Raw genomic sequence first — 11166 nt, 5'->3', positions numbered from 1 at the left:
AATTTGTGTGGGGGCGGGGGTGGGGTGGGGGGAGATTGTGCCCTGCGTTGCCTCTCCCCCTAGATTCCTTCTCCTCCCCGCTGCAATCCCCAAGGGCCGAGGGCTTCTCTGGGACCCTCTCCCCAGACTTCTCTACTGTACATGTCTTGGGAAGAGGAGAGACGTGTTTAGGAGAGAGACTGGGATCTCGGAGTGGGGTTGGGGTGTTAAGTTGTGGGGGAGGAGGGCCCCGGAGGAGAGCCCCCAGACAGCCCATCCTCTTTTGCCAACAAGGAGAAATGCAAGCCTGGCAGCCATTACACTCTGAGATCTGGGGGAACCCCACCGCGAATCGGCGGCTGGAGCTACTGAAGGGGGCGAGGGAACCTCCGCTAGCGCCCCTCCCTCCCCACTGCGGTGTCCTCCCTTCTCACCCTTTAGATCCTACCCCACCCCCCACTGCAGTGACCTCCCCTTCCCCACTGCATTGACCTTCCCTCCCCGTGGGGTGGGGGGGATCCTTTCTAAAGCCAGGACTGCAGCCAGCTCCTCCCCACCCCCCACCCACTGCAGTAACCTCTTTCCCAGCGCTCCCAGCCTCTGGCTCCTCCCACTGATCAGGCTCCACCTCTCTAAACCTCTTATCTTTCTCCTTCCTTTCCTTCCACCCAAGATCTCAGCCATCATGTCTATAGAGAAGATCTGGGCCCGGGAGATCCTGGACTCCCGTGGGAATCCCACGGTGGAGGTGGATCTCTACACCGCCAAAGGTAGTGGGCAGGGCATGGGGCTTCCCACAGCGCTCAGGTTGGGTTTCCCCTGGCCAGAGAGGGGAAGCTGCCTTGATTCCCAGTGGGGATGGGTGCTGGGCCAGGTTCACAAGCCTGGATTGCGGGGGTTGGATACTTTCTGTCCAGTGGAGCCCAGATAGGCTGATCTCTGCGTTCTGTTTTAGCGTATGGAATATACCCTGGCTGGCGGGCCTGTGTGTGCACCTGTGTGCGTGTGTGCATACGTGTGCTGCCTGCCTAGCTTCATATCTGGGGGTTCTTACCTGTACATCTGGGACCTCAACTGGGCAGATCAGGCCACTGCTTGTGCTTGTGTGTGTGTGTGTGTGTGTGTGTGTGTGTGTGTGTTAGGGAGCAGAGTGGGAATAGGGCTACATGTGGCAGGCATTTAGAGCCAGAAAGCTGGAGGAACCCCTGGTCCCTGTAGTGTCCTTCTCTGTCCCTCCTTATTTCATGTTCCTCTCCCAGGTCTTTTCCGGGCTGCAGTGCCCAGTGGAGCCTCCACTGGTATCTATGAGGCCCTGGAGCTGCGGGATGGGGACAAACAGCGTTACTTAGGCAAAGGTGGGGCCTTTTTTCTTTTCCAGACTCTCCCATCCCTCAGCTTTGTGCTCCTACCTCACACCAGCCCACATCTCCCTTCTCGCATGCACCCCACTTGTGGCCCTTCCCAGCCTGACCCAGTGCGGCCTCTCTGCCTCTCCCCAGGTGTCCTGAAGGCAGTGGACCACATCAACACCACCATTGCTCCAGCCCTCATCAGCTCAGTGAGGCCNGGGGGAAGGAAGGCTGGATTAGGGGAGGAGGGAGAAAAGGGAGAAAGGCCCACCTCTCGGGAATCAGAGTTATCAAGGGGAGTGTGGGAAGACTCCTTGCTGCCCCCTGTTCCCATGGGGTTCAGGGTCCCCCGATCCGGACAGACTGCCCTCCCGGGAACCTGGTTGGCCACTGGCCAGATGTGAAACTGTGTGGGGATGGGGTGGGGCCCCGGCATGGGGTGATGGTGGCTCTGCCCACAGGGTCTGTCTGTGGTGGAGCAGGAGAAGCTGGACAGCCTGATGCTGGAGCTGGACGGGACCGAGAATAAATGTAAGCCAGGGCCAGGGGAGAGGGAGGAGCTGTGAGCCGGCGGGCTGGAGGAGCAGACAGGGAACCGAAGGGGCCAGCGCTGTGGGCACTTCCTTAGGAAGAGGCTGTCAGGACCAGCCCACCTTCCATTCTCCCCTCAAAGCCAGAGCAAGAGAAGATGAGTTTAACTGCAGTGGGAGGGAGTAACATTGGAGAGAACTTTCCAGCACAAAGAGGGGTAGCTGGTAGGAGACCATCTGTGGTCCCAAGATGTTTCGAAATAGGTGGAACTCTCTGCTCTTTCCCATCACGTCGAGAGAGAGAGAGAGAGAGAGAGAGAGAGAGAGAGTGTGTGTATGTGTGTGTCCTGCTCTTTTCAGGAGAGGACTGATGAGGTGTCACATGAGTGGAGAGGGAGGAGGGGGCCCTTTTACTGGCTCCTTTCGGGGTGTATAGGTGGAGGCAAGGGCTTGGAAGCATAGGGGACATTTTGCTCAGTGCCTTCCTCTATAATCTCCCAGCCAAGTTTGGGGCCAATGCCATCCTGGGCGTGTCCCTGGCCGTGTGTAAGGCAGGGGCAGCCGAGCGGGAATTGCCCCTATATCGCCACATTGCTCAGCTGGCTGGGAACTCAGACCTCATCCTGCCTGTGCCGGTGAGCGCCGCGCCACTCCTGTGCCTTTCCCGGGGTGGGTGGGGGGCGCATGAAACCTCGTGAAGAGTGATGGGGGGGAAGTGCATTGAGGCAGCTAAAGAGAAAGGATGGAGACTTGAGACTTTGAGTCTGGGAAGCTGGGGCAAGTGTGGGATCTTGGGTTAACATCCCAGGGGCAGAGGGGGGATGTGCTCTGTGACTTTTCTGTCCTGTGGCACCCAGGCCTTCAACGTGATCAATGGTGGCTCTCATGCGGGGAATAAGTTGGCCATGCAGGAGTTTATGATCCTCCCGGTGGGTGCTGAGAGCTTTCGGGATGCCATGCGACTTGGGGCGGAGGTCTACCACACACTCAAAGGGGTCATCAAGGACAAATATGGCAAGGATGCCACCAATGTGGGAGATGAAGGTGGCTTTGCCCCCAACATCCTGGAGAACAGTGAAGGTGAGGCCAGGAGCCCTGCTCCCTGCTTTAAGTCTTGCTCTGTCCTTGGACATCGGGAAGGGCCACACAGTTCCCCAGATCCTGAGGAGTAGGGGTGAGGGACCCTTGAGTTAACTCAGAGAGGAACCAGTACTGGGAATGGGTCCCAGAGGGGCTGCCACATTTACAGGCAGGCCTGAGAAGACAGCCTTTACCCATCCAGCCAGATCTGTTAGCAACTGTAAGTTCTTACTGGAGCCGCAAGGAATGCTGGGTGGTGGTCTAAGTGACTTGGAGCAACCATCCTGGAACTTTGTAGGATTCTCAGTTTGACGAGATACACCGAACTGTAGGGATTCTGTTCTGAGTCTAGCCCATGTCTACCCCCAACCTCTCAGGTCTTTAAGATCCCTTATTTTTCTCTGCTGCGGGAGGAGCTATATAGTGAATAGAAACAGTAACAGGAAGGGGTACCTGGGTGGCCAGTCAGTTGAATGTCTGACCCTTGATTTCTGCTGGGTTTATCATCTTGGAGTTGTGGGATCGAGCCCCGCTTTGGGCTCTCGCTGAGTGTGGAGCCTGCTTACAGTTCACTCTTTCTCTTTGCCCTCCCCACTCAAATTTAAAAAAAAAAAAGAAGAAGAAGAAGAAAAAAACAATAACAGGAAGTGGCTGAGAATTCAGGTTCTGGGGCCAAGTTGCCTGGATTTGACCCCTGACTTGAAGAGTTACTAGCTGGTGATCTTTCTTACTCAACTTCCCTGTGCTTGCCTTTCTTGTCTGTAAAATGCAAATAACAACAGTGTCTACCTCTTAGCATTGTTGTACTTAGGTGGCATAGTTAGCCCATAATAAATGACAGCTATTTACAAAAAACATCTTATGCACAGAATTGCATTCCTCTGCCCTCTTAGAAGATGGCCTGCTCTTCCCAGCCCTGGGAATGACCCCAACAACGACTGTAGCCAGGCCTCTCCCCAGCACCGGTCCTGGGCCTCGGCTCTGAATTTCTGTCTTTTTCACATTTCTCTTTGCCCACCCTTCCTGCTGGTGATCCCACTATATTCCATCTCCAGCCTTGGAGCTGGTAAAGGAGGCCATCGACAAGGCTGGCTACACAGAGAAGATTGTCATTGGCATGGACGTCGCTGCCTCAGAGTTTCATCGTGATGGCAAATATGACTTGGACTTTAAGTCTCCTGCTGATCCTTCCCGATACATCACTGGGGACCAGCTGGGGGCCCTCTACCAGGACTTTGTCAGGGACTATCCTGGTGAGAACAAGGGCCGTGGGAGGGAGGGCAGCGCGAGGGTCAAGGGGTAGGCAGGGACGTGTGGGGCAGCCTTGGACCTTATGGGGCGCTGACCTGGGTGCCAGGTGGAGGTGTCCTAAGCAGAGCTTGGGAACCAGGACTGGGGTGAAGGAGGCTTCTTGCAGAGACTGGCTTTGTATGTCATATAAATGTGCAGGTACTTATGGTGAATGTGTCTTAACTACTTCTGGTCTTTATTAAAGTCGTGCACCCCAAAGCTACTGGCATCGTGGGGAGGGCATTGGAAGGAACCAGTGATGGTGAGAGGGTGACTGGGCCCAGCAGGGAGCTTGTACATATCAGTGGTTTTGACCGATGAAGCTGCGGATGCTGAGTGAAGCTGGAGGGCTTGGGAGTATAACAGGAAGGCTGGGGAGGAGGTGACCTACCATCTCCGAGCCTCCCAAGGGCTGTGGCCCCTGCTGGGGAAGCTGGTGCCCATTTCCCTAAGAGGGAGCAAGAGAAAGTAGACGTAAATGCAGAATGAGGGATTTAGAATAGCCCGGAGGGAAAGCTTTCTGGCGATGAAGGTAGGAAAATGCAGACTTGGTTCCGAGAAAGGCTCTGAACCCTTGTTTTTTGGAAGGTTTTCGGCCGTGAACGTACAGTGGTTAGTACTCTGCATTGTGTGGAGGGTTTTCAGAGAGAATCTAGGTAAGAGTCCGTTCCGGCAGGCTTACTGCAGAGGCAGGGAAGCAAGGATGAGTAGTCTCAGGGAGCCCGGGGTCTGTCCATTTCGGGGAGTCACAGGCTGGGGGTTCCTGCCATAGGCAAGCCCCAGGGAGGGGTAGCAACCGCTTCTGCTCTCCCTGCAGTGGTCTCCATCGAGGACCCCTTTGACCAGGATGATTGGACTGCCTGGTCGAAGTTCACAGCCAATGTCGGGATCCAGATTGTGGGTGATGACCTGACGGTGACCAACCCAAAGCGTATCGAGCGGGCAGTGGAGGAAAAGGCCTGCAACTGTCTGCTGCTCAAGGTCAACCAGATCGGTTCGGTCACTGAAGCCATCCAAGCGTGAGTGTCCCCTGGCTCTCCCCGACGCAGCCCCTGCTTCTACAGGATACCTCTGGCCAGTGCTCCCGGCCTCATCCTGGTAGAGATGCAGAAGAGAGCGGGGAACTTGCAGTCACCTTCCCAGCTCTTTCAGCCCTGCCCCCTCTACCCCATGCCCTGTGTCCCTCCAAGAGAGCTTCCCGCCAGGTGTTTCTTTTTCTTTTCTTTTCAGTTTATTTATTTATTTACTTACTTACTTACTTATATACTTATTTACTTTTTATTTAATTTTTTTATACTTTATTTTTGAGACAGACAGAGACAGAGCATGAGCAGGGGAGTGTCAGAGAGAGAGGGAGACACAGAATGTGAAGCAGGCTCCAGGCTCTGAGTTGTCAGCACAGAGCCCGACGCGGGGCTCTGAACCCACAAACTGCGAGATCATGACCTGAGCTGAAGCCGGACACTCAACTGACTGAGCCACCCAGGCGCCCCTCTTTTTAGTTTATTTATTTATTTTTGAGTGAGACAGAGACAGCATGAGTTGGTGCGGGGGCGGGGAGGGTGGTTGCAGAGAGAGAGGGGGAGAGAGAATCCCAAGCAGCCTCCACGCTTTGTGGGCTCGATGTCATGACACCATGAGATCATGACCTGAGCTGAAACCAAGAGTCAGACGCTTAACCGACTGAGCCCCCCGGGTGCCCCCAGCCAGGTGTTTCTTGACATAGACCACTGTTGGGGCTGGGGAGGGAGTGCCCGGGGTGCGAGGCTGGGGGCCAGTGCCGGTGTCTGGCTGCAGGTGCAAGCTGGCCCAGGAGAATGGCTGGGGGGTCATGGTGAGTCATCGCTCAGGAGAGACCGAGGACACATTCATCGCTGACCTGGTGGTGGGGCTGTGCACAGGCCAGGTGAGTGCAAGGGCGATCTTTGTGAAACTGGTGGGTTCTGTCAGGTGGGTCTCTCTTTCCAGATGTTTGTGGGTGTCAGGAGAAGGTCAGAGGAGTGTGGGCAGCCGCTGAGCTGCGTATCTTTGGGGATGTTTCAGATCAAGACTGGTGCCCCGTGCCGTTCTGAGCGTCTGGCTAAGTACAACCAGCTCATGAGGTGAGGAAACCCTGGGGGACGGGAGTCCGGGGCCCAGAGGGTTAAAAGCTCCTCTACCCAGGACCTGGAGAACAGTAGATATCCAGAAAATACTTGCTTTTATTTATTTATTTATCTTTTACAAATAGTTTATTGTCAAATTGGTTTCCATAAAAATACTTGCTTTTAAATGATGGGTTTACCAATGGCCTGATCGAAGGCTCCCACAGGGCACTGGGAAAGCCTGGGAATGCCCTCCCNCTGCCCCCCCCCACCTCCAGCAGGTGATGTGACAGGCCTGGATCAGGGCCTCCTGGGAAGAGAAGTAGGATCCGCCTGCTTCCCTGACTGTTTCTTTCCTGGCTCATCTCTCCCAGAATCGAAGAAGAGCTAGGGGACGAAGCCCGCTTCGCCGGACATAATTTCCGCAATCCCAGCGTGCTGTGATCCCTCTTCTTGCCTGGAGACCTGGAACCCCTCTCCCGTCCTCCTGGATCCTCTCTCTTCCTGTCATGCTCTGTGATATTTGACCCCGGACACCCCGGCTGACCTGCTGCACTGTTCCTTGGCTTGTCCGGCCCCTGCTCTGTGCTCTCCCCCGCTCTGGGCTCCACACCCTCCACTTCTCTTTCCTTTCTATTCTCTTTCCTCAAAAACTGGCCATGGGACTGAAGATTATAAGGGAGTCCCCATGGAAGAGCAGTCAGGGTCTGTGTACAGGTGCATCAGGGCTGGCTGGGGAGGCGTTGAGAGAGGAGCCGTGTGTCACTGTGCTTTCTGCTGTTTCCAGAGTTTTCCATGTTGCATCTGAGCCAGGGAGTGTGCAGCGCCGAGGGGGAGGGGAATGCTGGCTGCGTGATCATGCCTGGCCCAAGACTTCAGTGAATTATTTATTTGTGTATTTATCGTTCATTCATCTTGTTAATTAATTCATCGTTTCTCCACAACTCCAGAGCCAAAACCTGGCCTGACCGGAGGAGATTATGTGTGCGCACGTGTGTATTTCATGGGGCCGTAGATTCCGAGATGGCCTGGGGTGGGTGGGCTTGCTGGCACTGGACCGGGCAGGGTAACAGAAAGGGGTCTTGCCTTCTTGTTCCTTCGTGTCTACCAGCCCTTAACCGAAGCCGGCTCAGTCCAGAGGTGGGGCTGTGTGCCCGGGGACTCTTCCCCCATCGCTCTCTCCCCAGCCCCAGCTTCCCCATTCTTCCTCCGGCTGCACCAGAGCAATGTCGCGCTCCCCGTTGCCACGCTCCGCAGTTGCCACCACCTCTGTGGCGTTGCAGTGAGCGCCACCATTAAAGTCTGATTCACAGTGCATTGTTGTGTCTGAAGAGTCTTTCTCTTGTCCGTATGAGGGGAGAGACGACGGAGCGCCCGCAAGTTGGTGAAACTGGACAGCAGAGCTGGGGAGGACACAAAAAGATGAAGAAACCCAACAAGTATGGCTAAGACAGTGGCACTACCTACCCCTCCCCCGCTGGGTGGGGACCATGTTGCCCCTGCCTTCTCAGCAGCAGGCCCGGCCCCAGGACCTGGGTCAATGAAGGGTTCTTAACCTGGAGTCCAAGAATTTCTAGAAGTGTCAAATTGTGTGTTGTGCGCATTTGTGGGCAAAGGGGTCCAAAGCATTCTCGATTCCTATAGGGCCTTGACCAAACTGCTGTGGACCGGAGCAGTTCCCCCACTGGGCTGCTCCCCAACATGATCCTGGCCATTGTGGGGTACAGCAGCACTGCGTGGGCGTCACCCCCTGCAAGGTGGGGAACGGGAGGGAAGGATGGTACCAGACGATCTGGAGGCAGTCCTGAGAAAGTTTCCCAGGAAACTGGAGAGTGCTGGTGTGGCCCGCACGTAGGGCCCCGGTGTGTGGCTGGAGACCCACTATAACCCTTTGGCTCCAGTGGAGCCCAGACTTTGAGATGGGGGGCCGGGAACCATCCAGGGGGAGAATCCCTCTCCTAGGGCTGGGATACCGAGCAGAGCCCAGCGGGTAGGGGCTCCACACCGGGCGCGGTGGCCACTAGAGGGAGGCAGGGTTCTGTGGGACATCGTACTCCCCCTGAGCTAAGGGTGGGCTGGGAGGAATTTCATGGCTGTCCCCTCTATGGGCCTCCTCCTCTGTTTCTACTCCGAGTTCTGGTCCTGGGCGCCCTGCCATCCTGTCCAGCTCCAGGCCTAGAAAAGGATTTTAGTCCTATGCGGCAGGACCCGTTTCACCGCTCTTCCTGTTTCACTGACGCCTCAGCCATTTTCAGTTCAAAGAGCTTCTTGCCCCTGCTCCTCAGTGCCTCTTAATTTCAGCGTGGGCATCTCATCTTTCCCTTCTCTCCTGTCTCCTGGCGCCCCTTTCTGTTCCCCTTGGGCCACACCGAGCTCGCCTCTGCGCTTCTCAGTTTTCTCTGGGGTCCATGATATCTATCTTCTCCAACTCCTGGACTGACCAAGACAATTTGTGTTGGAGCCACATTTCCTAACCTCTACCCTTTCCTCCCTCCTTGCTAGGTGGGCTTCTCTGGAAGCCATGCCCCCCCTCCAGGTACTGGGTTGGATTGGGTTACAGCTGGCTCTGTCTGGGCCTCCCTGGCCCCCTCTCTCCACTTTCCCTTTGTGCCGTTGCCTGGAGACCAGCGGGTTGTGGGGGGCTCGGGTGAGGGGTGGTAGTGGTAGTGTGTGTGTGTGTGTGTGTGTGTGTGTGTGAGATGCACCCCAAAGCTGAATGGTGAGGAGCCTGGTCTTAAGGTAGGGGAGGAATTGGGAGGTGTAGGCCCCGGCTTCTCTGACTCTCCCTGTCTTCTGTTCCTACATAGCCTAAATGTTTCTTTTAGGTACAGGTATGTCACCTTCCTAGCCCATCCCTTGGTGGTTAAAAAGCTAGAGAGAGCAGCTCCGCCTAGAAGGCAGCTGGGAAGGGCCTGGGCCTGGGCCCAGTGGGAGATCGGCCTGAGAAGTGCAGAAAGAGAGGAAATGCAATGGGGAGCGAGTAGGAGGAGCTTTGGAACAAAGTTGGGGGGTGGGGAGAAGGAGCAGGGGCCATTCTAGGGCACTGAGGAAGGGAGGGCAGGGATCACCAGGGAGAGGGGGACAGGGAGCTGGCCTGGTCTGTGGAAGGCCCTGAGGAATACAGACAGTGGGCGTGGGGTAGAAAAGTGAGTGGCAAACGAAGAGGCTAAAGAGGGGATTCATTGCTGGGCCTAGGAAGCCCTGCACAGGTTCCCCAGGGCTTTAAAACTTTGGGTACTCCCAGAATTTGGCCGAGCCTGGCCCAACGAACTAGGAAGCTAACCCCACTGAGATGCTGTGGAGCCGACCTCCTTCCTTCCCAGAAGGCTGGTGGGATCCTGCCATTCAGGGCCCATCCTTGGCCTCTAGCTGGCTCGGCCCCACACATACCCACTCCCACCCCAAGCCTGGAGAGCTCCTAAGGGCTCCCAATCCAGGCTCCAGCTCCAGCTCCAGCTCTTCCGGTTTCCCAGCCTGCCTCCCTCCCATTCTCTGGCCTTCCCAATCTCAGCTGCCAAAAATCACCCAGTGTCTTGGTGTCCTTTGTCCTGGGAGATGTTGCTGCTTGGTGTGGGGCCAGGGAGCCGGCCTAGAAGAAGACATTGGGGGTGGACTGGTGGAGGGGCTAGCTTTAGGCTGGAGACTGGAAATGGCTGCCTGGAGAGCGGGAGGGCTGAAGAAAGACCCTGTGGTCCGTGGGTGGGGTGGGGATTGTCTCCGTAACATGACTGGGATTGGGGAACCGGGGCACCTAGGGATTTGGCTCCACAGGGAGCCTAAGCCCCACCCCACCCCTTCCTTGGGGCCAAGAGTACTGCCTGTGAGGACTTCAGACAGGTTTGGGAAGGAAAATGGAGACACCACCAGACAGACAGGAGGGCCTGAAGATGGTGTCCCACTCCCATAAATGAATCCCCTACCTGCACTGGGGCTTGCCCTCCCCATTTCTACCATTTCCTTCTACTGCTTTCCCTCCCCGTCTCCACTCATACCCTCCCCATCTCTGACCTTCCCTCTTCCATATACCACCAGAGGCCTTGTTTATCTTACATTTCCTTCTAATGTCTTCACCCACTTCCCCCTCCACCCTCACCCCATTCTATCCACCTTTGTCTTGTCAACCGGAACCCTCCTCAGCTCTCCGGAAACCCCCCACCCCCAGAATCCAGCCATCCCCCTGTCTTCCCCCTCTTTTGCCACCCAGCACCCCGGTCCCTCTAGAATATGCATCTGGCCCCACCTCCTTCAAACCTTCCCAGGGCTCCTCACCTTTCCCCTTCTCTCCATGCTGACATCTTCGGACTCGACCCTCCCCAGCGTTCCATCATCACCCCTAAATTCTTACATTCTTACGTTCCTAATACCAATCACCTCCAAATCCCTCTCATCCAGAAACCCCATATTCCTATATATCTATGTCTCCATCTTTTCAATTTCTTCCCCTCCCCAAGACCCCAAACTTCCATCCCATTCTCCCTCATAAACCCCCACCCCACCTCTCCAGCTACATATCTGCCACAGACGCTGTCACCCCCGGCTTTAGTCATCCCTCCTCGTCACATATCTCATGCCCCCGGAACCCCCATGTAGATCCATTCTCCCCATGTAACCCCATCAGCCCAATCTCTGCCACACACCCACAACCTCCCACTTCCCTCTGCCACAGACCCCTTTGCCCCCGAACTTCTCCAGTGCCCCCCTCATCTGCCCTGACAGCCGACAGCCCCTCCCACCTATGCCTCCGGGTCCCCACCGTCAGTCTCGGCGAACCCCTCCCCGCGCCCCAGCCCCCTCGGCCGGCCGCGGCCAACTCGCACGGCGCCTCCCCCTCTCCGGATCCCCCTCTCCCCCCCC

General features: G+C 56.2%; 2 protein-coding genes across 2 annotated transcripts in view; one reads left to right on the top strand and one right to left on the bottom strand.

Annotated features, from left to right (window-relative positions):
- Window positions 1–11166, bottom strand: part of PHB2 (prohibitin 2) — a 126538-nt gene that overhangs the window by 77074 nt on the left and 38298 nt on the right. The window lies entirely within an intron of this gene.
- On the top strand, window positions 624–7627 carry ENO2 (enolase 2). The gene is made up of 11 exons (XM_077759084.1): window positions 624–749; window positions 1239–1334; window positions 1479–1537; window positions 1790–1859; window positions 2360–2493; window positions 2716–2938; window positions 3994–4191; window positions 5046–5247; window positions 6026–6134; window positions 6272–6330; window positions 6687–7627. Exons 1-11 carry the CDS (start codon window positions 665–667, stop codon window positions 6754–6756), a joined length of 1305 nt encoding a protein of 434 aa, XP_077615210.1. The 5' UTR covers window positions 624–664; the 3' UTR covers window positions 6757–7627.

This window comes from Crocuta crocuta, unplaced genomic scaffold, assembly GCF_008692635.1.
Source record: "Crocuta crocuta isolate KB4526 unplaced genomic scaffold, BGI_CrCroc_1.0 scaffold72, whole genome shotgun sequence".
Taxonomy (NCBI): domain Eukaryota; kingdom Metazoa; phylum Chordata; class Mammalia; order Carnivora; family Hyaenidae; genus Crocuta; species Crocuta crocuta.
Note: the sequence above shows the minus strand (reverse complement) of the source record. Positions and strands in the feature narration are given on the sequence as shown.